General features: G+C 43.4%; 1 protein-coding gene across 1 annotated transcript; it reads right to left on the bottom strand.

Moving 5' to 3' along the window:
- Window positions 1–17,197: 17,197 nt before the first annotated feature.
- On the bottom strand, window positions 17,198–25,182 carry btg1 (B-cell translocation gene 1, anti-proliferative). Its single transcript, XM_020092228.2, has 2 exons — window positions 24,645–25,182; window positions 17,198–21,558 (listed from the first exon to the last, which is right to left on the bottom strand). Exons 1-2 carry the CDS (start codon window positions 24,787–24,789, stop codon window positions 21,155–21,157), a joined length of 549 nt encoding a protein of 182 aa, XP_019947787.1. The 5' UTR covers window positions 24,790–25,182; the 3' UTR covers window positions 17,198–21,154.
- Between the last annotated feature and the right edge of the window lie 2,651 nt (window positions 25,183–27,833).

Raw genomic sequence — 27,833 nt, forward strand, 5'->3', positions numbered from 1 at the left:
ATTAAGTGTATATCATAAAGAAGAGTTTTAAACCACAACCTTCACTTGTATGATATAATATAATTAAATATAATTAGTGGGCAAGTCTTCTTTGAATGTATGATTTCACACAACCATGCCACAGACAGCAGCAACACACAGGAGTCAGAATGAACCTCAGTTACTGAGTATATAACCTTAACAAGGTGAAGCAGAGGGAAACACATACGAGCACTTACCATTAAGACTTCACGAGGAAACAAAGCTGCTGTGGTTCAGTGTGAAGGTCTTTGGTTCGAGTCCTCACTGCTGCCATGGAAAAATTAGCTCTCAGCTAACTAGCTTAATTGCTACGTTAGCATCCTCGCTAGCTGTCACGGGGCCGGGGCCGGGCAGGTGGAGGTGCACGTCCTCCTCCTCCTCCTCCTCCTCCTCCTCCTCATCTCCAGCCTCTGGAGGTCCCGGTCAGTGACACCGCGGGTTGCTCCTCTTGTTCCCACGTGTTGCCCGAATCCCTCTGAAGCTAATTTCCACAGAAAACGCGGACGAGCAAACAGGAAGTAAAAAGGTCAACAGGTCAATGCCTGCTCTGCTCTCATTGGCTAATTCAGGTCACCTGTGTTGGTTTTCTGGGTTTTAATTGGTCTGAAAGTGATCGTTGTTGACTGACGTATTTCTTCACTGTTGTAATTATAAAGTTTAACAACAGTTATATTATTATGTCAATTAAATTTTGCGGGATTAAAGTTTAACAAAAATATTTTAGTAATATTAAAAAAATAAATACGAGAAATGATTTGTGGTTTTACAAAATTCAAGTCATAATGTTATGAGCATAAAGTCTTAGTCAAACCCCATTAAGTCGTAATTTAAAAAGAAAAAAGTTTCGCAACAGTTAAACTGTGAATTTACGCTAAAAAAAGGCGACGAAATTGGAAGCTGCTTTTCACACAGGAAGAAAGAGGTGGACAACGGTGGTGGCTGAGTATTTACCAGTAATTGCACAGCACTTTTCAGTGAGCGGCCTCCTGCTGTGTGACGCCTTTGAGTGACGGGTGCTGTGGTGCCCTACTTTAGATGATTGGAACTGCAGGTTTCACATGTAATTGTAATCTGTGTGTGTTTGCCTGTGTGTGTGTATATGTTCTGTTTCTGACTGACAAGCAAGATGATTTGAGTTGTCACAGGCAGAACGAGCACTGTAGAATGGCTTGTGTTCAGCCTGTGTGTGTGTGTGTATAATCCCCTCACACCACATGACTGTGTATGTGTGCGTCTGTGGGGAGTGTATTGTGTACTTCCTCCAATTCTTTTTAGCAGAAACAGTTTTCCTGCCAAGGCTGTGGCTCAGGACAAGGTCACATTACCATTGATACGCGGACACACACGAACACACACGTCTTACTTCTTAATCCTCTTTTAGCAGGCAGGGCCCACCTGTTCAGTCACATCTGCCCCCGTCACCATTCAGTGAGTCAATGCTGCATCTGTTGGGAGCTCTGACTGTACACGTTGAGACAGCAGAAACTCCACAAACTTCATTTGCATGTGCGCCTGTGTGGTGGATGTGCTTATACCTCCTCACCGCTCCCCTGACTTCTTGAACTTTGACCTACAGCTCCAGCATCCAAGCATCACTTTGCTCGATAAACAACTCAAAAAAGCACGTTTCCGTGACCTCACTGACCAGCCGGGGCCTCTCCCTCTCTCAGTCACCCCCACCTCTCTGCTGCTGTATCTGCGCCGATGCACTGATTCGTCCCTGAATTCAGGCTGTAATGACAGATAATCACCCTGGGATTTGGCAGTGTACCGAACACTCGGTGATTATAGGTGATCTGTGATTACAAGTGATGGCTTCATAAATACACACTGACAGCAGGGAGTGAGCGGAGAAGCTGCAGAATTATTGGATCAGTTGCATGAAAACCCAACGCTCAAGTACGATCATTAACTTTTGATTATGGAGTGGGAAGTGTTTTGATTACTGAGGAAGGACGAGGAGGAATTTGTGTGTGTGTGTCCTTTTGTAGATTTCATCTTTCATTACCACTGGGTGACGTCAGTGCAGCTTCTCTTACTCACACGTGCAAACACAGACACAGACCTTCTCCCTTTTGTCTCGTCCCCTCTGGTCATTTACCTTTTTTTCCATTCCAGGGAGTGTCCTGCTCCGCTGTCAGAATTGATTTGCAGGGCTCCTACCTCACTGAAACAACGTTCAAACTAGTTCCACAACTTCTCATCTCATCTCGCTCAGCTGCAAAATATTGATTCAACCACCGAAATAACGTTGATCTTTATTACAGTAATAATGAGATTTTTCCGCGCTCAGCCGCAATAAAAGGTTTTCAATATTGTTCTCTGTCTCCTGAAGCACAAAAAAATGAAACAAATGGAAAGTGGAGCAGACAGAGAACGAAGTGGTTTAGGTCTCACCTGCATTTTCTTTAACTCTCCACTCACAAGGCAGGTGGATTAAAAGCAGATACTCATTTACAACAATAGAGTAAAATATTAAAGTAATATACTGTCTATTACTGTTTGGACGTGACTAACTGCAGGTTAACACAGTCTATTAACTGTCATCACACAGACACTAGGGGAACTAAAGTTGTGTCACTAAGCGGGTTTGGCAAAGTTTCTACAGAATGGCAAAGTCATTTATTTTCTATTTCTTGGTTTTAGCCAAGAGACTAATTTTATATGTTCATTCTAAACAGAGGAAGTATAAAAGTTGGTTTAAATGGAACAGCTGTATATTTTTAAAAGTATTTGCAGACCATTTGCAAACACTATATACACAATACAATTAAAATATGATTCTACTAAACATGGATCAAGAGACAATCACCATATATGGTCAGCCTGGTTTCACCACTAAAGTACTTGTGAGTATTTCTGTGGCAGTTAATCACTAAAATAGATGAAGAGAGTTCGACAGTAGCACTTGTGCATACACACACATATACACACTCCTATCAACACACACCAACACCTGTCGCTTTGAGGAGGCCACTTCAGGGTACGTCGGGAAACGTCACCGCCATCAAATTCTGGCTGTTACATAAGATGGTACAGGATACAGATGTTGCATCACACACACCCTGTCTATGTGAAAGCTCTGCATTCCAAAAACGCCAAGCACATATAGTTGAGTCAAATTGGGTGAACAGGTTTTATATACATTTTCCACAAACAAACAAATACAAACCCTGAAATCCCGCTTCTTATCCAAGATATACTTTTTAAATGTAGTTTGCTAAATATTCCATAACTACATAGTCAAACCTTGTTATGTATTTCACAATACTCTGCAATATAACCCCCGTTCCTGTCCAAAGGCGTCAGCAGGATGTGACTGGACATGAGTCACGCCCAGCGCAGAGAAGTTACACCATGCTAAGGCCTGAGGTGCAAAACCAGTTGTTATGGCGATAAATAGAGGAAACAAACACTTTGAACGACTTAAACTTATATATATATATATATTTATGTAGTTTGATCAGGAATCTGAAAACAACCAATCGATCCCTTTCATCTAAATCTTACACACTGGACCTTTAACGTATTATTGCTTGGATATAGTTAAAAGTTATTTTCTACTTTTCACAGATTCACTGAAATAGTAAGAAAATACACAAAGATTTGTCCCATATACAAATATTTTTATTCACTCTGCTCTAACCCTCAGTTTTTTCCTCAATTGCTAAAATATACTCACATATAAGAGTATATATTTCTCTTTTTTTCACTCTTTCTTTGTCTATCTTTTTTGTTTTGGTGACACACTGATACAGTGGCTTTTTCCACTGACTCCACTGGCAGGTCAGAGGTCACAGTTCTGAAGAAAAGAACTCAACCCTCTCTCTGTGCTGGGATCAGTGGCTCTTGGTGTGGAATGAGGGTGTGAACGCCTCCCTGGGCTTCCTGTCCCCTCTACACCTCATCCTCAAAGAATCCCACAGAGTGTGACCTTTCCACAGATGGTTCACCATACATATTTGCAAAGCAGCCACATTTGCATGCTCACATGGTCATAGCTGTTGTGTTTGTGTTTGCATGTACAGAGACGTTTGTACATTTACCAGCTTCTCTAAATGGGTGTGGGTGTGTTTTGCAGTGTTTTGCACCACTGTCACAAGGGATCACAGTGATTATAATGATTATTACAGTATGTCCATTATTTTAATTACCTCACATTGTCATCTCAGCATTGTTTACTGTGAATCTCATCAGCACACGGTATTCTACTTTTACCTGCTACAAGTTTCTAGTTTACGCAACTGGAAAATAATTTAAAAAAAGGCTTAAAATCATTGTGAGGATTTAGGTTCCTAGTTTGTTGGCAACTTCTATCCTTATTTGCACAGATGTCTAAACTAAAATATTCTCTAAGGAGGCGTTCAAAGCCAATGAGGCCTGGCACACTGATGAAAGTCGACCTTTCTTTGTGATCGGGAGCCGTGAGAGATGGATGAGAGATGGATGGAGGGAGACAGAGAGCGCTGTGACTCTGCGACAGCTGAGGTTGTTTGTGGAAACCTGAGAAACAGGAGATGGGATCAGCTTTCCAAACAAGGAGGTTTCAGCACAACAGGTGACAGCTATGTCTGTCCATATCTATCTATACTACCTTCTCGCACTCGCCCTGTTCTCACTTTGCAGCTGCATCTTGGTTTCTCCTTATCATATCGGTGAACAATAAAGAGGGGAAGAGGAAAAGGAGGAGGGCCAGTAAACAAACAGGAGAAGGAAGAAAGTTTGATTTGTTTGGAGAATGTGAACAAAAGGTTCTTGTGACAAAAAATAGAACTAATAGCAAACTATTATGCTTTTTTTAAAAATTGAGTTAGTTAAAAAAAAGTTTTTTAAAAAACCTGGCACAAAAGTGAGAATGTAAAGAAACTTTGGCACAGGGGGAGAGATAAAGGGATAGTTAAAGTTTGAAGGAGCCTGGGGGGTGTTGTTGACATGCAGGGTGGGAGTCCATGCCTCATTGTCTGCCCCATCTGTCTGGCTTTATCTCCACTTACCACCCCCCTGGCTTCACCGCCTCCTCCTTCCCTATGCATCGTCTCCACCTCCACCCCCGACCCCGGGAGTCTGGGTACACCCTTCATTGTGCTTCGGCCAGTCCGCCCTCCACCCCCTTTCCCCCGCATGCTGGCAGACGACCAGAGAGCTTCCATCCACCGCAACTGGTGGCATTGTTCGCATACACAGAGCACATATGTGCACCGTCGCCTGCTCGTCTACAAGAGCATCTGCTGGCACCGGGGGCGCAAACCCAATGATGCACCTCAGAAGGCCGGGAAGCTATCTGGGGCATGGTGACCTTAATCTGTGTGTATAGTTCAATATCTGGTAGTTTGATTGATAGAAAGCAAAATGTATAAATAATACAAAACATTCACATGATTTAAGAATCTGTCGTCAACGTGGAGTTAATGAAATTAATTATAGTTGATGGAAATAATAATTAGTTGCAGTATAAGACGACATTAAAGATTGTAAATAAATTGAAAACAGATCAAAATAAATAAACAAAGAAACTTTCTTAAAGAACTGTATTCCAGACAATCCACAAAACAAGGAGCAGTTTGATATTTTGGGCAGTGAACAAATTCTAGGCACTCTTGTTCCTCTTTATTGAATATGAAGTTAAACTAAACTGTTAGCTTATAATAACCTATAATAAGCTGTTGTTTAATATACAGATTAGCAAGGCAATTAGCTTAGCATTAGCCTTTTGCATGATGTTTGTTCAATTAGCACATAAACAAAAGCAAGTTGTTGTTTTAGTAAAACCATAAGAAAAGCTGGAACACACGGTGCAAAGATAAACACAGTCTTAGGGGACATCAAACCTGTCCGTGGTTAGAGGCAGGGATGCGGAAGAGTAACGTGTCGTATTTCTCTTTGAACAGATTTTGTTGTTGGAAGGAACCATGTGGACACACTCCTTTGTTCGGCTCCCATGAAAAAACACCCTCAGTGTGGACACAGAGGCTGAAATTAGTTGAGTAAGTTTGTTTCATGATGGTTAATCAAAGGTTTGGATCGCTGCAGACTCTAGTTCCCAGGGATAAAAATACACACAGTTTAAATGTGATATTTAATACCTGCACAAACTCTTACTCACACAAGCTCATTGTGTGAGGCTATAAACGTTTGCAGGCAATCGTGCTCTCAGTCACGTCAGATGTCTCCTGAGAGACGGGCACAGACGCAGGCATAGAGAAGTGAAAGTGATTCAGACACAACAAAAAACGAATTACAAATCTCGAGTTACTGTTACACATCTTTCTGGTCAGTTGCTCTGGACATTTTCCAGAATGCAGAATTGTCAGATCCTCTTAAAATGAGTGAGTGAATGCGTTCTTCATGTCAAAGACAAATTCCAGTAAAATGTCAAGAGCCAATTTTTGGAACATTTTCCAGTCTTTAATTTTACAAACCCAAAGAATTAAAGGTATAGAGCACAGTTTTTTTATGGGTGGGTCCATTTTTTGTTTGGTTGGCAGCTGGTGGCAGTAATATACAAATAAGTGTGATGTTTAACAAGAGCTAAAGAAATCATGAATGTCAGATTTAGAATATTCAGAAAACCACAATATAGATTAGATCTCGACATAAACACATCAGTGGGTTCAAACGACATGATTAACCAGTTAACCATTAGTCAGTGTGAAACAAACCACCTATTTGTTTCATGCATCATTTCCTGTTTATGTGCAATAAATTAGCATACTTGCCAAGAGCGTTGGCATCACCAGTGGAAAGATGCTATTGTTGCACATGAACACTAATAATAAGGTTACAGGCCACAGAGGCCCTGTTCTTACGTCGGTTCACACCTGGCAATAGAATACGTCCCGTGACCTTTTGTGATCAGATCTGAAATGCGTCCTGAATGCATCTTGGGGGCGTTCTCACATGTACTTACCTCTGTCCAGTTGAGGTCGGGACATATTGTCGGACATGTCACTCCAGGTCTCACTGCTTTGAACAACTTCTCCCTGTTCTTTCTAAAACTTCACTGTTTACATGATGAGGCAGTCATAGTGTTCCTGTTTTGTCTGATGCCATGTCCTCGCTCTGAGCTTTGGTTTTCACTGTCGTCTCACAGAAGGCATGTGACAGTCACAGTATTGTATTGTATCAGACGCTACAGTATGATAGTGATTGACACACAGCATGAAGTGGACGCTGTAGATCAGTGTGACGGAGAAGAGCAAAAAATAATGTCAACTGAATGTAAATCTAGATTAAAATATATATTGTAAATGCAAACATGTAGGTGTACCATGACACTGTAAACCATGCAGATGCAAAACCAGGAGTATGTTAATACGTATATCCATAATAAACACATATTATATAATTGCACACACACACACAGCCCTATAATCAAGAACAAATAAACAACAGATCCCCGCCTCTGTTTGCTCTGACTTACACACACGTGGACAACACACACACACACACGGTAAATACACACTCATATGCACCATCTGACATCCAGTTTGCTAATACTTAAAAGACAGCGCAGCCATATTCCTCCAACCCAGCCAATAATTTAATGGAATCAAAAAGTAGGCCATGCAGTCACAATCAAAGGCTGCTTTCATGTTGCAACACGCCACTGCAGTTTACATGGTGGATGTACACAGTGTACAATTCCATTTTAATCCTCATAATAGAGGAAGGAGGAAGAGGAGGGAGGCAGGAGACGAGCAGGAACGCGCTTCTGCAGTGAAACATAAAACCGTAGACTTGGCCGGGATGCTTTAAGAAATGTATTTAATGGCAGAAACAGAGAAGATGATGTGATTCAAACTTAATTTTGTTGTTTGTCCAGCAGCTTGTTGCCATGTCAGCACTCTGCGACATTTCCAAGAAAACCTAAATTTGTTGTCGGGTGATTTGGTGCAACGCTGGATTTCTGTGTTTTGGCAACGCAAAGTCTATGGCAGGATGTAGGATTTGAACCGCAGCTGTTTTAGCCAACTGTGCATAGTCATGACCCCCAAAAAAGTGGAAATATGCAAGGAAGCTGTGTACAGGGAGTGGAGAGTGGCTTTTCACAGAAACGCTGCCCGGTTGTTTTCGTCTGGCCCGATGCACTCGAAGGTTCAAAAACAACCCCAGCTGTGGTGGAGAGTCGTCGAAGGAGTCAAAAAGCTGGGGGCTCACTGAGAGAAGAGAGGAACAAGATGAGAGGAACAACTTCACAGAGAGAGGGTGAGGAGAGGGGTGCGGGAGAAACATGGAGGGAGATTAAAAAGGAAGAAGGATGTGAGGGGCAGCAGATGTTTCCCTTATGAGAGGTATTAAGAGGCGAGTCTGTCTACCCATGCTCTCTCTCAACGGTGCTTTCATGTTAGCTGAGATATAGGACAGGCGAGCACCCTGTTTACTTATATTACAGGAGAGTGCAGCGTACACAAAGTTCATACATACTGTACTTTCACGTCTGTGTGCGTGTGTGCCCGCACGTACAATTTGTTTGTACAACTCAAGCTGTACCAGTCTGTTTTGTCAGAGCGAAGCAGAATGTGATGTGGGTCTGCGTGCATGTGTGTCGCTCTTTACTTACACTCAGAAAGATGGCTTCCTCCTCTGCAAAGTATCTGTGTGTGTGTGTGAGTTTGAATGTGTGGGTGTGCCGTCAGTGCATTTCCCCCCTGACACAAGTGGGCCAACGGAGAGCACACGGTGGCACTGGAATGCGTGGCATGGGTCCAACCCATTCCAGCCGAGCCTGCGCTAAATCCTACAAGAACTGGTTCCGATGAAGGCCGAGGGGTCGTAGCACACATCTAACCCTAACCCCAACAGCTGCGACGGAGGTGGTGGAGAATGTGTGTGTGTGTGTGTGTGTGTGTGTTAGTGTGTGTGTGTCCTCCTTCGCCCTCCAGTGACTGATGTAGTGTCCATAACTCCGTGTATCAATCACCCACTTTTCTAACTCCTGCATCTGTTGTCACGCTCTCATTTTGGTTTGTGTCGACAGCTGGCAGAAACGTAAAGTGACTGACACCACACGTACAAAAAATAAGTAAAGCACGCCATAACAACCGAAATGATTACAAAGCTTCTCTGAGCTTTGGACCACAGTGTTCTCTTCTGGTATTTGACAGATCATTGACCGGCATGTTATGAGCGTTTGTGGGGTTGGAAATCGTTTTTGTGTCCTCGTCTGGACGCAGATATTTTTGCAGAAGTGTAGACGAGATATTTTTTCACTTTCGCTGATTTGCCAGTTTCCTCCGACAGCTCCGACCGCCTCCTCGTACTACACCTCTGGAAGGCTCTGTGGCAATGCCTCACATGGTTTACGACCGGAGCTGAAGGTCCAAAATAGCAGGAGGAGAAGAGGAGAAACGACTGTATACATGAACATGAAATATACCTCCTCCTATGTACATCCCATGACACACTTAAAGCCTTCTCTCTATTAATCCGCTCTCTGCAGCCCACTCTGTGCTGTCCCTTATATAAGTGAAAGAGTTATATCCTACACACACACACAGACACACGCACACTCACACACACACACAGGGGTGTATGGGAATCGGCTGTTCCTGAGTCCCACTCAACTTCTCTATTAGATCCTGTTCCACTGGCTTTCATTTCTCACAGACATTTTTCATCATTCGCCCTGAAAAGCTGGAACTCAACATTAGAGTTCATCGATGGGTAACTACCAGCCGGTAGAATTTAATTTCCAGAAATGATTCGACAGTTTGACAATAACTCTGTGGCTGAGGCCTCATTCCCACTGTTGTTCTACTGTTTAAAATATCATAATATAGACGATTATACACTTGTCTGGATTTGGCAAAAACATCGGCCTCAGGTCGGGGTCGGACACGAAAGGCTTAGTCGGTTTCGGACAGAAAATTGGAGCCTTGGACAGACTTCTTCAATAACCAGATTACTTGAGCCCACTTTTTCCTTGATCTATAATGTCAGTAAACATTTTCATCAGGAGCTCAGGTTCTCAATACTGCATGATGTTCATTTAGTAACTTATGGTCCTGATTAGAATAAAATAGACAATAAATCATTGGATGCATTGGGGCAGGAAAAAAAAGCAAAAAAACTCCATTACGTCCAGTACAGACCGATACCTGCGCTCGTAACATTTGGGTAACAAAGCATAAACTTAATTATTTATCCATTTCCATGTTGTGTATATTTCATGAAGAGGTGGTATGTGGGTAATGAGTAACATATTAGTCCCGTAGGGAAATTAGTTTGCTACGGTTACTCATTAAGCTGCCAGTCGTATGTAGGTCACGGCTGTTTTTGCACGTTAAATGTTTTGCTGCTGCTTTATCATACATATCTCAGAGCCACAGGAGCCGCGGAATCACCCAGGGACACAAAGTTACTCAGCGCGGACCAGTTCAGCTTCGTAATGTTTGGGATAAACAAATTAAGTCCTGAGTGTTTGAGGTGTTGCCGTCGTCGGAGCTGGGAAAGGTTTCTATTTTAAGTCTCGTGCTGGTGAAGGAGTGAGAGTAAAGAGGAACTCATGATTATTCAGTAAAAACAAACTTTGAAAATTAAATCAATGAGGAAAATATTTTCCGTGGGTAAATATGTGTGTGTGTGTGAATAAAGCATAAGAATATTTTGACGTTAAATCTCTGTGTGTTATGTTTTATTAGCTCAAAATTGCTTTTTAATAGACTTGTTGTGGTAGAGCTGTGAAGGAAGGTGTGTGTGTGTGTGTGTGTGTGTGTGTGTGTGTGTGTGTGTGTGTGTGGTGTCCAGGTATTGTTCACCTAAATCTGTTTACACCGTCACATTAAATTAACTTCTACTCCTTAATAAAAAAAAGTTCCCATTATGTATCACATCAAATTATAAGGTGACGACATTTTAAAGGTGAAGTTAAGTTTAGATTAAAGTTAGGCAACATGTATGGTTACTATGGTAACTACGGTTAAGGTTCAAGTAAGTTTCCAGGAAATCAATGTCCCTTAAATCAGTGAGACACAACAAATCGTGTGCGTGTGCCTGGGCAGATTTGTGTATAATTATGTTGTGTTCCCTCCTGTGATTGGGCACAGAGTGTTCAGTACGCCTATTTGTTTTCATGCTGCCGACTGTTACGTCTTAACTGTGGGTGTGTGTGAATCGGTTTGACAAAGAATGAGTGTGTGTGTGTGTGTGTGTGTTGTTACACAGCTGTGATGACAGTGGTGAGAAGCAGAGGTGCAGTATTTCCTGTCAGCTGTTTTCTGTCGTGCTCGCTCAGTATATTTCCACAGCTCTCAATCAAACTCGTCTCTTTCTCTAAACTCTTTATCTCATTCACACCATATTTTTTTTAATCAGTTTTTGCTCCACACATCTCCATGGTCTCTCAATCTCTCGATTTATCTTGGGGTCTTTTCTCTAATACTCATCCTTCATGATTTCCTTCACCAAACCACCTCCTTTATCTCCCTGTCGTTTCTCTGCATCTCTCGGTGCTGCCCCTTGCAAAGCAAATTACATCTTCCCATCAACACAAACAGGAAACAGCTGAGGTGCTGCGTTCGCTTGTCTCTTTCCTGTCAGTTTCTCAGAAAACTCAACCAAACCACAGAGAAGAGAAGTCAAGCTGTGAGCTGCGTCGTGTTTACAAGCAGCGGGGGCTTTAAATGAGCACGTGCTGGAGGGTTCAAAGATGTAAAGCCGCCTTTTGTTTCCTCTTCTGCTGCTGAAACATTATTTTCAATCAACTGAAAAAAAGCTGTAAGTCGAAAGCAGTTTAAGAAGAAGTGCGACAGTTTGTGAAACCTTGTGTTGTGGGGTTTGGGAAATGGCTGCTGTCGTAATGCCTCTTGCTGAGGGATTTTCTTCTCCGGTCAGCAGAAAGTCGTCGGCCAATGATGCAAGTGACCTTCAATCCAAACCGTACATGTGTTTATTGAAGTGAGCACAGTCTACCCACAGTGTTTACGTGAATTAACTGTCTACACACCAGACAGAGGTATATGATTCTTCCTTCAAACTAAATAAATCTGTGTTTGTACACACGCATGTAAACGTACTCGCACCTCAGTGTGTGTGGCCGGAGCTCACGCAGAGAACCTCTCGCTGAGCTCCCAGGCAAAGCTATATTTAGGAGGCTGGTTCCTCTCTCCTTCTCTCCGTCTGAGTGGTTGAGAGCGTTGCCTACTGATTGGGAGAGGCCGACCACAGGAATACGCTGCCTCTATGTCTCACCGCTGACTTTCAGATAACCATATGTGGGAGAATACAAAGGGATGAAGACATCAGCAGTGGTTGGCCTGTAGGTTATCATTAGGACGCTGGGCTTGTTGGCTGCGGCAGACACGTAATGCGGGACAGACTCGAGAAACATGACCAACACTTAATTTTCGATTATTAGAACCGGTGCTTCCAGATTTTCCAGCTGTAAAGTCGCATTTTTCTTAACAGCAGAGAAACAGGAAACGGAAAGAGATGAACTCAGTGACTCCACAGGTTCCATGAGTTCTAGTCAGTCTTCTTTTCTTGGCCTCTTGTCAGTTGGCAAGATTACGTATCTTGACGGGTTGACTCATGTTCAGAAACCCAACGTGTATCTGCAAATTTTGGGTTTTAAAGAGATATTGCTCTCTTGTCTTTTAATTTGACATCCATTTTCTTTCCCGCCACAGCGAAAACCTTTGTTAAACTCCCTGTGCACTTCCTGTCCAGCAGCAGACAGCAGTCAGACACAGTTAGCGACGTGCCAGCGAACACAGTGAAGCATTTAGCAGCTACAGAGCCAGACATCTCTCTCAGGAGTTGAAACCATAACAGAGTGGCACAGAAATGTTGAATTTACATTTGTCAGAAACTTGGAAACACGACTCCAGGTCAGGCGTCTGCTGAATGTGCAAAAAGTCAACTGTTTTCCAATATGGCCGCCGCAGAGCCTGTATGAGGTGATAAAGAGTTTCTGTCTACAGCTCGTTCTGAGGCCCGACAATCAAAACAGAGAACAATTAGTGCTCAGCTACGTTATTAAAGTTATTTTTAGTTATTTCAACTGTGGCTCAGAGAAATCCTGGGTTTTCACACAATTATAATTTTATTAAAGTATGAATAATCCCATGAACCTCAGCTGCCCGTTGTTATCAGGAGTTCAAAATGGTTTGTTGTTGAAGTGACAGCTGCTGAATTCATCATAAACTAATTTATAATCCAAAATTCAACTGTTAAAAAATGCTGCATAACAACAGAGTCATGCTGAAATGGTCCTTGACAGCTGTTACAGCTTTTATTAGTAAATCTTTATGCACTTACTCCGTTTTTTAATCAAACATTCAACAAAAACTCTCTTCTTCCTCAGTCACACACACATAAGCTCTGAAAACACAAGATCTCCGAGCTGCCAGACACACACTCGATCACATGATTCCCTCTGAGACCCTTCACCTTACCCCAATAAGGCCTGATGCCAGACCCTGGAATGAATTCCTCTGCTGTGAGTGTGAGCTGACTGGTGACACCGGCGGTCTGGAGAAGGAGGGATAAAGATAGACAGAGGGCGAGGTGGTGGGGGGGGGGGGACGAGAGGTTATGTCCTCTCTCTTTCCCCCAGAAAAACACCAGAGAGAGAGGGAGAGAGGTTGAGTAATGACATTTGGTTATTTTTGCTTAATGAAAGCAGAGAAGGTATGAAGAAGTCGAGGGCGGCTGAAAGCGAGAAATCACACGCTCTGACTTTGCAGCTTTCTCACAGTTCAAAAAGACCTGATCGTAGATAGAGCCTGTAGGAAGACGGTGACGCATTTCTCACCGACCATGAGCCGACGCTGCCGTGAGGCAAACATTATGTTCCATATTTGCATATTTTCATGCATGCATGATGAATAACTGCACGATTCAAGCAGCTGCAACACAACATGCAGGTTTCATTCCAGGCATCATCGGACGTTCAAACACTTCAGAGTTATATTCCAAGCATACAATCATTTACAAAACTATACAGTAAAAGTATTTAGTAATACACTTTTAATGTGTTTCTTATAGAGTTTTATGTATGTTGCTGTTATCGTAAAAGTGAGATAATGATAAAGGTAAAAGTCAGTTGTGTTATTTTTGTTATTTTTTTTAAACCTAACTTACTTTTGCTGTGTGTCACCAGTATTTGTGATTAGTCTGTTTAATTTTGAGCTCTTGATTACTTTAGGGAAACTCAATCACAGGAAACGTAAAGACACACATGCACTCTAGGACATGTCTTCATATGTCCATATACACACACATGCAAAAACAACAAACACACACACTCACCACAACAATTTGTTATCAACGCAAAAGCACCGTATTCATTAGGATAATGTCTTCCAACTGTATCCTAACCTCTTCCCTAGAGACCCCTCCCTCAGTCAGTGTTAGTGACGTGGCGGGCCCCACGCTGGAAGTCTTTGTCCCCACAGTCCTCTGTTTTCATTCATTGTCCCTATTTGGATGCTGGTGGGAAGGGTGTGTGCAATGGAGACAAAGCAGATGTCAGCTCAGAGGATGAATAGTGCCCTGAGGGGAAGTGGAGAGATAGCTGGTGTTGTCTCTGTACCCGGGGGAAGACCCACATGGGCAAGGCAGGGATCTGTTTCAAAGAGGAATCAGCTTGTCCTTGGCTTGTGAATGACGCACACACACACACACACACACACAGGGAGGCTAATAACCTGGAAAGGCCAATGGAAAAAACACGTCCGCTGCACAGCTGTGGTTTTACACAGATCATCAAATATTTGGACATGGACACATTTGATAAGAGCTTTGTGAAGGAGACAGTGAACGTTCCTGTTGATTTTTATGTTTTTCCTGCTGTTCGTCTGTTTGCAGGATTAAACAAAATCAACAGAACCGATTTGACTGAAACTTGGTGAAAGGTGAAGTACGGGCCTCGGATTGATGGAAAAAATCTGGGACAGATATTCAATGGATGTGAGCAGTTTGCTTCAAATCCACTGAATTTAAAAGTAATTTCATTAGGGAACCTTTGGGTCCTTGTGGAGGATCTACTGAGTGACGTTCTATTTTTTTCTGTTTTCACAAAAGGTGATATCTCTTGATAAAATAGAAAAAATAAAATGAAACCAGTTTTCTTTGTGCAGGGGACGCCTGGCAACACTCTCTACCCCTGCACCTGCAAAAATGCTGCACGACTTATGCAGCTGCGGCGTAGCTTTTGTCTTTTAAACAGACAAACATCAACACACACACACACACACACACTCACACACTGCAGGGGAGCTACCCTGTCATCTTACTGGTAATGAAGCGGGTCCCAGATGTCGGCCTCCCCCCCGTTAGCAGACACACAAGCTCATACTGTCACTCACCAGGCCTTTGTTCTCCGGCAGCAACATATTGCTTGTACACAACGTATGAATGTTGGCTCAGACTCTGAGGACAGGCGTCTGCTGCAGGACGGAGCACAGAGTACACTGACATGTCTGTGCTTTGTCTAAATAAAACAACAAACTAGAATGGAACTTAGGAGAACTTATACCTCATCAACAGTTAAAAAAATTGAATCCTTCCACCAAGTTTCGTGGAAATCCGTCGAGTTGTCTTTGTGTAATCTCGCTCATAAACAAACCAACAAACAGAAATCTTGAGCTCAGTATCACACTGACCGGACCGGACCTCTTAGCTGCTCTCTAAAATAACCTGGCTAAGTATTCTCCTTATCTTTAATCAGCCACACCCTCTGGAACCTTCTGCCTCGTCCAAGCTTCTCAGGGTGACCTCTGCTGCTACATGAGCAGGAAAATATTACACCGCTGTTTCATCAGAGCTCTGGTGTAATTCTGAGACGACAATTTGATATTCTGACATATGTTGCAATAAAATTTGAACATGACTGAAGGGTGATAGATTCAGTGTTGTAATAAAGTAGTGATATATCTCCTAATGCACATTATATGATGTGAAATGTATTTTTTTATGATTTCGGCCTGAAGCTGATTTAAAATTTGACAAATCTGTGAAAAGACTGTCCTTGTGTTTCCAACAGCTTTTAAAGTCAAAGTGAAATGTTTGAACACAACCTCTGCAATGAAAACGTGTCGAAACATCTTGCTCAAATGAATCATTGCAAAACCCTGAACAAGGATTGCAAAACCGTGTTATATCTGGAGCACTTGTGTTTTTCTTCAATTCACTTCCTCCCCAGAGATCATATTTTCAATCAAAACAAACCACACCGTGCCATTTAGATTGAACAGAAAGGTTTTGCAGTGTGCAGCACAAAACGAAACTGCCAGTGGCCTTTAATGAGACAGGCTTTAAAGGTGACTGAAATCTCACACGCTGTGCCACGCTGACGGCCTCCAGTCATTTAAAACTACAATACCCACGCACCCCAGCTGGCGAGGCCTCGTGCTAGCCAGTGTTTGGAGAGGTAAAGCTCAACACAAGCCCAGTCACCTTCCCTCTCGGTGCCCTCGGCTCCCGTTAAGCCAGCTCTCCTCGCTCCCTCCTTTGTCAAAATGAGCCAAATGTTTTTCTTTTGCCTCCTGCTGCTAAGCAACCTGGGAGATCCAGAATGGGTTCTGCAGAGTCAGCTGGTTCGGGCTCTGCAGTATCGTACATTTCAGTGCCCTGGCCGAGTTAGCACTTTTTTTCTCCAAGTTTCTGAAAATCCTCGCCAACGGTGCCATCTGTCACATCCTATCATTTCATAGGTGGAAGCGCTGGTGGATCCAGTTGGATGGGAAATGGAACTCACAGATTTATAATATAAGTGTCTGCAAAAAAACAACATTGTGTGCGTAAGGATGTGAAGTGTAAAGATCAAATTTGTGAGATGTTTGCATTTTTTAAATATAAAATGTGACGGCATTTCATCACCATTCATTTGTAATCAAATTTAGCAGTGAGCTAGTGTGGAAGGATTATGTGCTTTTAGTGTGTGTGACCTAGAAATCGCTTCACCCTCAGTGTAGTTCAGTGTCCGAAGAGAGGAACAAATGTTTAGAGGCAGGAGAATTGTTGACTTGATCTCCTCTCCAGCGCTCGTTGCTCAGACGGCTCAGAGACTGGGAGGTCAAATTCCAATCTGGGTCATAACATCTGCGTTATGGTTTGTGCAGATCTAAATATACAAGATTTACTCTCAGATCCTCCTTTGAGTGAACAATAGAAACATTCTTTCAACTTTGATTTTTAAGTTTTCTGGGTAAATAATCACACAGCTCAAAGGGAATATGATGCCAAGATAGGAAATCTTTTATTACAGAGAAAAAAAAACTTTTTCTTCCAAAATATAGAAATCTGTACAACTTCCGCACAATCAATTTACATGAACTGTACAAATTTACAGCAGTTCATCACAACATACCCAAGGAAAAGAAAACTGAACACGATAAAGATGTACTGACATGAGATCACAAGATAGACAGCTTTTCTTCTTGGGTAAGCTCAGATTTTTTTGTCTATTTTCTGGTTTTGTACGTAAATAGAAAAAAAAAAAGAGGAAAAAACTGAAAAGGAAAAAAAAAAATCAAGAAAAAACTAAAAAACAAAGGATACGTCTACACTTACAGATCATGGAAACTAATATTTTTTTACCAAAACAACTTTGGTCCTTGCCAACACTCCCATCACAAATGGCTTTACTTACGAAAAGCGTCATCCATGTTAAAAGATGAAATACAAAAAAGGAAAACACCTAAAAACACTTCAGGATAGCAATTATTGGCACTTCCAATGTGTAATGTTATGTACTCTACCATTTGTTGTACAGTTACAATACATTCTACAATATGTAAAACACCTTAAATGTGAAAGTGGCAATAATTCAACTAATCGATGACGATATTGACGACAACAACAACAACAAAACTGCTGTTCCCTTCCTGCTTCATGTCTTAACATGCACAACTTTTCCATAAGGGTATTTATTGAATGTCCGAGGCCTGAGTTTGGCAATACATTCCAGGAGAGACTTCTCGTGTCTCAAAAAAAATGTCACAGAACTTCGACTTGACATATTTAGTGCATTTTATGTGCTATTTTACCTCTGACTACTCAAAGCACTCTCACGACGATTCTGTAACCTATGTGCGCACAAGCTGAACGGGTGCCATTAAAATAATATTACTGAGCACTTAAAACCCTTTTGGATGATGGTAGTACAGCTGAGAAGGTGTCGAAGGGGATTTGGGTTTAACTTTGTGAAAAAATGTTCTGCACTAAAGACAAATTCGGTTAAAAGTAGGTTAGATCACCAGACTAAAAATCCTCTTAAAAGAGGATAAAGAGGAGGAATGGGGATGGCAGAGTGGAAAGATGACAAAAATCTACCAGTGGGACCACAAAATACATCTAGAGAGAAGTGAGACGAGATGATCATCCCGTGTCCGAAATATAGACCAATCTCAAAAACATCTTGTCACATGACATAAAAATGCTGTGATGGAGCGGTGCGATTTTAAAACTGGTGTTCACCACGGAAACCAAAGCTCTGGGCTCCTTTCCCAGCGAACCCCTCTCCATCTGGCCAACATGGAACCACTGCTTTTCACAGATTGCTGAAGGGAGTATCAGCAGAGAGCAGGGGTGGGTTAGGGGGTTGCAGTGCGTCAAAGGCTATAGCTCTATTACCCATGATCCTCTCGACTTAGGGGAGCTTAAACACCCAGAGGTCTGACGATGAGCGGTGAACCAGCGTGCCGTGACAGATTTGGCTGGTGGCTACGGGCCGAGCGGCACCGGTAGCCACCCCCGCAGCTGTTCGGGCCCGCTGTTAGAACCACTCCTCCTCAGAAACGGGAGCAAAGTCGGGGTACATCAGTCAGCCATCACATCCTTACATATGTGTGTAAACAGTTGCTACTCAAACTCAGTAATCAAGTGCAGCACAATCCGCTGAGATGAAAACAGAAAACAACGGCCTGGCACCCTCAATTCTTCATCTATGATCCTCGTTTCCTCGTCACTCACTAGCCCCCCTAGTGCAGCGTATGCTGGTTTTTATCCATCACTGTTGAGGGGAGGGTCGAGGGCTTCTGGTCAGGGTGGGGGATGCTGGATGTTCAATAAAGTCCAGAGAGGGGGCTGGAGGGATTTTAGCTGCCCTGGACAAAGAGTGTCCGGCCCTGGGCCCCCCTCTATCACACCAGCTCCCCGGCCCTGCCCTCCTTACCCAACTCCCCACAGTAATGGATGATGATATGTGTCACATTAAGTCTACCTGCGTCCACAGGGGGTCAGCTAGCAGCATGCTGGTTTGCTTTTGCCTGAACAGGAGGTCTGAGCTGAGGGGTGATATGTGGCACTTGAGGCACTCTAACTCCCCCGACACCAGGAGAGGTGAGGGGGGCATGAATTGGAAGCTGCCGAAATGGAAAGTGGACGCCTCCAGTGAGAGGGTCCGGGCAGCGCAACGCACCAGGCTGGCTCACATAGGCCTGATATTGTAGTTTAAAATAACAAATGGCTCACAATTCATGACAATGAGGTCTCCGTAAGGCAATGCACCTCCGATGCACACAAAAGGAAGTCTCTCCCTTTTATAAAGACCTCGGAAATACCTAACGCTAATTAAAATAGAAGGCTGACAAGGCCCGGTGTTTTTAATTCAAGTCAAAATTAATCTCTGAAAAGTCTGCGCTACAGACCTCCCTTTGGCCAAAGTCTCACACAGTCATCACTTAGTCCAGACCTTTCAGACTAACACAAATCACCATCTGTGTGTGTTCGAGAGGAGGGGGGGGCAGCTTAGCTCTGCATCCTGCCAGAGCAAACAGTGCCATATGAACGGATGAGAGAATGTTTCTAACATACCACCAAAAAATCAACAGCTCTGAAATGTACACAAATACAGTGTTAAAAAAAACAGGTTTTTGAAATCCAGAGTTGCACACTCCCGAATTAATAGACGTCAAGTCTATCCCGAACATGGGAGCTACAGTATGAACAAACGGCTAAAAATGAAGAGGGTGATAAAAGCGGCGTGAAAACATGACATTCGAATGGATGGAATGCAGGCGATTTTCTCTTTAAAAAGTACACATCCCACACAATCTCACGTCAAAGTGCATTCAAGGTCAAATTCTAACTGGGCCACGTGACCGAAATTTGGGTTAAAAACAGCGCCCCCTTCGTTTGCTACACTTTGAATTTTGGTGATGCAGGAGATGACAATGTGGGTGGGGGAGAAATGGGGGCAAATTTATTTAATACAACACAGGAACTTGATTGTGAATTTCAACAACATTCATTTAATGTGGGGGGAGGAGACTGTGGCCCCTTGGCCCTCACCCGCCAGAAAGCTACACATACACGGGGGGTCGATGGGAGGGCGACAGTGCAACAGGCCACCCTGGTATCCATAGGTAACAGGTGTCCCAACACATTCCACTTGCACTTACATACAGGCAGAAAAAAAGGTTGAGATGAAGGTTTTCTGGAGCTTGGTGACGATGGCTGGAGGAGGAGGAGTAAAGACTGAGTCTTTTCCTAGCTACAAGATAAAGAAAACAAACTCCCTGTGGTCCAAAGGTTTTTTTTTGTAGAAAATAGAGATGCTCTTATTTGGGCATTTCTTTACCTTGAGCTTGGAAAGTGAGAAGATGCAGCCTGAACCTCCACCTCCTCCAAACAAATGAAAAACTAATTGAAAAACCTCTGGATTTTGAAATTTGAGGGGTCGGTCCAAGTAAAAACTCCTTCAATTTAGGTTTTGGTGTTTTGCAGTGGTGTGTTGAACATGTACCCATAGTAACCACAAGTAAGAAAAGTGCAAAGTCAATGACAGCCCCTTCAGAGACGGAGCCGATCACCGTGTTGTTTACAGTCGAGGGGAGGGGGAGGTGCCAGTCTCCGTGGGGTTCCTGTTTTGGATGGTTGATTTTAGCTGCCCCAACAGTTCCATTTCCACAAAGCCTCTCCTGAAAAAACGGAGCGCCCAGCTGATCCAATGACACAACAGAACAGATGACAATGGGGGAGAGAGGGTAAAAAATATCAAACCTACAAGGTTTCCATCACCTGGACGATAGGCCACATCCTCTGTTTTTTTTCTTTTTCTTTTCTCTTCTTTCACTATTTCATTTCATATTTTTTAGCTTTAAAAAGGCTCACCCTGATCTGGCCGAGTGATCTGACCAGGCATGGCGTGACCCTGAAGAAAAGTAGGCCTGGGTGACAATGCGCCTCTTTAACTGGACACAGTCATCATATTGTAGGCTTTGGGGGGACTGGTTCTGCCCAGCACCATCAGTTCCTCCTTGCAGCTGATGTGACTGTCCACCATGGGGCTCACCGACGCGTTGTTTCCTGAGGGGGAGCTGGCGGCGGCGCTCACAGGCATTCCTATGGGGCCGGGCTGCGACTCGTACAGGACGCAGATGGAGCCATCCTCGCCGATGCGGTAGGACACCTCGAAGGGGTCCACCCAGAGCGTGAGCTCAGTGGGCAGCAGCAGGTAGAGTTGCTGGATGGTCAGGCCGATGCGCTGGCCCGCCTGCCACACCAAGGGATCCATCTTGTGGTTGATGCGGATGCAGCGGTAACCTGAACCCTTGCATGGCCTGTCTGGGAACCAGTGGTGCTTATATTGCTCTGCAGGGAAAAGGGACAAGAGAGAAAAGGGAGAGAGAGAGAAAGTTTAGCTTTGGCAGGATCATGGAATATGCAACAACAAAAGAGTTAAAGAGAAAGTCATTACTAAGTGCAGTGTGTGTCAGCTGTGGCTGTGCAGTAGATATGCTCTGACTAAAGGTCACAACAGAATAGACAGACAGTACTTTGTATTCAGATAACTCTGATATATGAAATAATGTGATGCAATAAACACGTTGTGGCAGGAAAAGAATTTACCCAAAATAGGAACATCATCAATTTATTTGAATGTGAGGGACAGACACCAATTTATTGAACAATTGTCATTCAGATAAATCTCAAACAAACTATTACCACCTGATTGACTGCTTGTACTTTTAGGTGGTTTCCAAATATTAAAAAAATTTTTTAAAAAAAGATATTAATGCCAGGAGGCCTTTTTTGTCTAACTAATTAATTTCAATTACTATGTATACATACTCCTTATGTCTCTGTTTATCTTTTACAAAAGGCTGACGTACCCTATAGTTCATTATTGACCTGGGTGTACTTATTTACACTTCAGGACAGGGCGTCGTTGTGTGCAGTAACAGAAGAAAGGAAAAACACCACCACCCGTTACAGGCCTGATAAGGAGCCATAAACAGGCGGCCAGCGGCTCACAGGGCCTACGTGACAAAAAGAGCGGCCTGCTGGATTACTCAATCCCAGCCCCGAGCCTGTCGTCAGAAAAAGTCTCCCATGACCGCCTGAACAAAAACACCACAAGTGTTGAAGTCCTGGCCAGCCATCTGAGACACACAGCTCCGCCTCTTAAAGGGACCAGATCTGGTTTCCCCACCCCCAACCCATTGTGTGGAAGTTTTGGAGGAGCGGTGAAACCAGTGCTCACAGTGACGCCACTCACAGTGACGCCACTCACAGTGCGCTTCAGGCATTTCCGTGGTTAAGATGATGAGGAAAATTTTAGTGTTGACTGTCTAAGAGGAAGTAAATAACACTTTCCAGTCCAGGAAGGCTGAATTTCTCTTTGTGGTAACTGCATTGTGAAAAACAGGGGTGAATGAAGCAGGAGCTCGGACCCAGAGGCCACCTGTATGCATCTGTGGGATAATACCCATTGATGCCCCTCCTCCCGTGTCTTATCACAGACGGCTCTATACTGCCGAAGAGCACAGGGCCTGGATGATCTTTCTGCCTCCGACCGAGCCACAAAGGCAGCTACCTACAAACCCTGGAGCAGCTGGGGAGGGATCAGCTCAGCGGGGCCTATTCTTAAAAACGAGGGCACAAGGGAGGAGGGGGCGGATATGAGAAATGGAAAAGTAAGCAGAGGGTGTGCTTAACCTAAAGAGGGGTTTTTGTTTATCTTGACTGGCCTCGAACACTAGAAATATACTGACGGGAGCTGGTTATGACCGAGGCTCAGATAACGCAGCAAATCGCACTTAACTATAGTTACGCAACAATCGCTGGTTTCAATCCAGTCACAGGGACTAATTTCAAAACCTCCCCTTCGCTCAGCACAAACACGAGGAGCGAGGCACCAAAGCTTTTCAACACACAGACACAATAGTGGGTGATTGTGATGTTTCCAAGCACAAAGAGGCCCTGGCCTAGTTAAGCAACAACAAACCCCATGGGTACAACCCTCACTTCTGCTTTTATGCATTCTTGAGCACAAAATTGACAGAAAAACTTTAATTTGTTAAATTATTCTTATTTTTTTAAAATCTTTTTAATAAAAGAAGACGGTTCCTTAAAACCTGAAAGATGACTAAAACCTTCTAATTTGAATAATATTGATTTAATATTAGTTTACATCCAGTAAATGTGGAGCAGATGAAGCCTGTGTCTGTGGAATTCCCTTTCATTTCCTCCTCAGCCGTGCTGCCTCCGTCTTTAATGTCCTCCTATAGGCGCCCACCAAAACATCCCCTCCCCCACATACAGGCCTCCCAGCCAACTCCATTCATATCCCAACTTTTGTCTGTTTACAAACACCAGTCGCTCTGCAGATATTCTACATCCAGGTTGGTTCTCAATTAAAAGCACAACCAGGAATCCTTGCACACAGGTAATCAGTGTTTTTCAATGAAGCTTCCAACTCCTCCATAAGGAGAGGTTGGGGGTTCTTGTATCACTCTTTGTTCTTTCGGCCTCTGAAGAAAAGAAAAGGCCATTTCGGATAAATGTCTATATGTCACCCCAAGGCCTTCTATACAAGACATCATTCTTGGTTCAAGTTTTGCGTGTTTACTTATATTAAATGACATTTAACAGAAAACATCCAAGCAACAACAACAAACGGGCCCTTTATGTAAGAAATGTAGGTCATCTGCTGCAGGAGCTGGATTCACACGGAGGTATGGCAGCTTCACGGCTCCTCCAGACCGGGATGTGTTTACAGCAACAACACAGTAAGAGATAATAAACCTGTGGGTGTGAACTACATGAAGGGGATTTTTATTGGAGAAATCGGATTTGATGTTGTTGTGTTTAATTGAAAGATGTGGAACATCAACTGTCATAAATCCACTGGGTTGTAAATGATTGTGTATGAAAGAAGAGTTAAATGTTAAATCGATCGTGTTGATATTAATTAATGAATCTGACGTGTTCATTACGGACCTCTAACGCATTACGTAATTGAGCAGCTAACTCACTGGAGGCTGTTTTGCTGCTCTCTCTCTCTCTCTCGACCGAGGAGCACTTCCTTGTTCTCTAATCCACCCGCATCCTCCTTCTCCTCCCCCCACGAACAGACACACACACCAACCTTCCACCGAATGTCTTTGTTTCTCCAAAATATCAGATTTTCATCTTTTAATCGTCGACTGATCGTCTGAGCTCGTCATGTGTGTTTACGTTGTCCCCCCCCCCCCTCCTCCTCTCCTGCGCAAACAGCGTTGCGCGGTGGCAGCAGGATGCGCGAGGAGAACAAAGAAACGCGCCTGCTGCCTCATTCCTCAACACATTTTACGCAGCTTTTCTTTCGTAAAAAAATAAAATAAAATGAAACCCCCCCCCGACACTGACTCAGAACTGTGGCTGGATCGATCGGCGGCTGTGCGTTGGTTTCTTACCTGACAGGATGTCCTGTAAGCTTTGGTTGAACGTCTGGACCTGTCGATCGTTTACGTGTCCTTTTACCCGCAGAAATCTCGACAGAAATACGACGGCGGCGTTGATCTCTGGTTTCATGGTTCCCCGGGCACAAAGGGTATGCATTGAGAAAGGCAACGGCCACTGATCCGTGCGCTTAAGTCGGTTTGTTTATTTTGGGTTTTTTTTTTACGCTTTTTTTCTCACGCGCGCTTCCGTCTGTTGTCTCCACTTCCTTGGCTTGGCTGCCGGGCCGTGTCTCTGGGCATGTACGGAGCCGAGGTAGAGGCAGGTTTTCAGTCCGGTGAGTCGGTTCAGTGCTGGGACACAGACGCCTGCTGTTGTTGGTAAATACAGGGGTTAGTTCGGGGGCGGGTGTCCCGTGTAGCCGCTGACGGACCCTCCCTGTGACTCTGTCCTCCTCCACAGTGACGCTCCCGCAGCCAGGGAGCGGGCTTTTATAGCGGGGGGGCCCCCCCTCCCCCTACTCGCCCCTCCTCCGCTCGGTGACGACACCAGCTGCTACAGCAACAGCGGCCGACCAATCAGAGGCCGCGCCGCCGTCTGACGAGCCCCATATGGGAGGAGTGCGGCGCTGACGTCAGCGCTCTGAAAATAAACAGAGGCGCGCGCACGCGGCAGCGTGAAGCCCTCGCGCTGCTGCCTTCACGGTCCTGTCGGGAAATACGAGCACCGTTTTTATTTGTGTGTGTTTTTTCCCTACTTGCCCCGTCTCTTGCACACATTGGAAGAGAACGGGAGGTGAATGTGCACCACTGCTACATTCATGCATGCGTTGCTTTGGCCTTTAGTTATTTGATGCTATAAAAAAGAGGTTAAACGTCATGATTGACAGCTCAGACATAGTATATGATACATGGTCCATGATAAGAAATGACAACAAACAAAACAAACATAACGTTTTCGGTCGTTTTTCCTCCCTCTGGTTGAGGAACACCTTTGAGACAAATTGTGATTTGTGTATATGAGCCATGCAAATAAAAATTGATTCATTGGAAAATGACAAACAGAAATGTAAACAACATGGATGATGTAACTGCCCCCCCCCCCAAAAAAAGTGACACATAAACATCAGTGGAAAAGTATGTAGCAATCAGATCAGCATCACTCCCTTAAAGGTGTGGTGAAGTGGGCAGAAAACCGAGACATGTATGAACGTGTTTAATGCAATTTTGAGGGGTTTACAAAATAATCTGAATGCTAGCCTAACCCAATCTCAAATTATAAATATCAGCTTTGGTCCTCCTTCATGTTTGTTTTTCTTCTGAAGGCACATTTAATCACTCCAGTTCATGAAAAAGTGAATGTTGTCGATTTCGTTGGATCTCATGACGCCAAAGCTGCATGCCTGTGTCCTTGTTTACATTCTCCGACAGCCATGTGACTGAACCAGGAACACTGGTCGTTTGATCATTATCAGTTTTTAGATCCATAACTTTACCTCTTTCTTTTTTTCAAGTTAGAATTTTAAAATATTTCCATCATTTTAATTTCTTTCAAAGTTTTATGCCTCATTTATTTCGTCAAGACAAGATCTCAATTTGAGACTTAAACTTGTAAACAGCGTTTTGTTCTGGCAGATTATACGATTGTTTAATGGTACTTAATGATCAAAGTCATGATTTAATCACTGCTTATTCTCAGGTCAGGCCATGATGTGTGTGTGTGTGTGTGTGTGTATAAGACTGAATCTGGAAGGGACTTCTTTATTCTTGCCCTCGTTCTTTCATTGTGTGTGTGTGAGCCTTTCCGTACTTGTTGATTCACATGTGAAACAGTAAGAGTCTCAATCTAGAGAAAAAAAAAGCTCATTATGTGACCTTGTTGAACACAGAGGAGGCAACATGGTGCCAGGTTCCTTTTCAGGGGTCAGCCGCTGCGTGCTCGTTAAAATCAGTGGAAAAGTACAGACTGCTGTGCCTCCGTTTGTGCAGACACAGTCGTGATGACCCGCTGAGTGCTCCAATCATGATGCAATCAAACAGACCGGCATCACACTGATGGGCTCAATCACTGACCTGAAGGTGTAGAAAAGTGGGCAGAAAATGAAAACGTGCACACATGTGTTTCATGTCATTAAACTGACGTGAGGCTGTGTAGTGTGAGTGTGGACCTCTTCACATATAAGGTGTTTATTTGTCCAGTAAATGCTGCAGGAATGGTTGAATGCGCACAGTGTGGCATTGTGGGGAACATTTATGAGCTCACATTATTATAATGTTGTTGTGCGGTGGACCTTTTTGAATTCAAATCAAATACTGATAGGATCAGGATTTTTGCTATAGGTGTTTATTTCTGGCAGGTTGCAGGTTCAGTGAAGTCGTATGATGCACGATGATTTACAGCTCTTTAGAACAGTGCGTTCCTTTATTTAGACTTGTGGGATCCACAGTTAAATGGCATTTTCTTCCATTCTGTAAAACAGTATAGTGACATTTGGCGTCAGTTAGTCAAATTTCCTGGTCATAAAAACAAACGTCTCCTCTCATGGAAGAGGGCTCCACTCAGTCCACATGCAAGTTCACACATGTGTAAACCTCCAGCTCCTCACAACTCACACGCCTTCCTGCTATTTCATAAAACAGTGGAGAGTTTCGGTGAGTCACAGATGGCCTCGATGTTTCTCCTTTTTCACAGATGTAAACGAACGCGCAGCTGCACGGTTCCTGCTTTGATAGAGTTGAGAATTTCATTTTCCACAAATCATGTCTGCTTAGCTCTAGCCAGAGAGCTTCACATGCAAGCTGTGATTTTTCACATTACTCCCACATTCCTGTTCTCGTCAGCACACACTGTAGCTGTGGAATTATGTTTCTTTCAGCCAAAGTATTACTGACCCAGTGCAGAGTAATATCCAGACTTGTATTAGACTATATGTGAAGTGATAGTAAAATCTGAGTTTTTAAAGATGCAGGTCATGTTATAAAAGATGTTGGTTTGTTAGCATTAATATCAGAAACTTGTTATTTCCTTTACATTTTATTATTACAATTTATTGAAAGACACTGTCTCTCAACCACAGGGGAAAGATTTAAGGAGTTTGCTTAAGGGGTCTTTGAACAATCATTAGTGTGATAAGAATGATCCAAATCCCATTTATTTGATTTGAGAAACATTTATTTGATATGTACTTTTACTTTTTAGTTTGG

The sequence above is a fragment of the Paralichthys olivaceus genome, chromosome 23 (assembly GCF_024713975.1).
Source record: "Paralichthys olivaceus isolate ysfri-2021 chromosome 23, ASM2471397v2, whole genome shotgun sequence".
NCBI classification, from domain to species: domain Eukaryota; kingdom Metazoa; phylum Chordata; class Actinopteri; order Pleuronectiformes; family Paralichthyidae; genus Paralichthys; species Paralichthys olivaceus.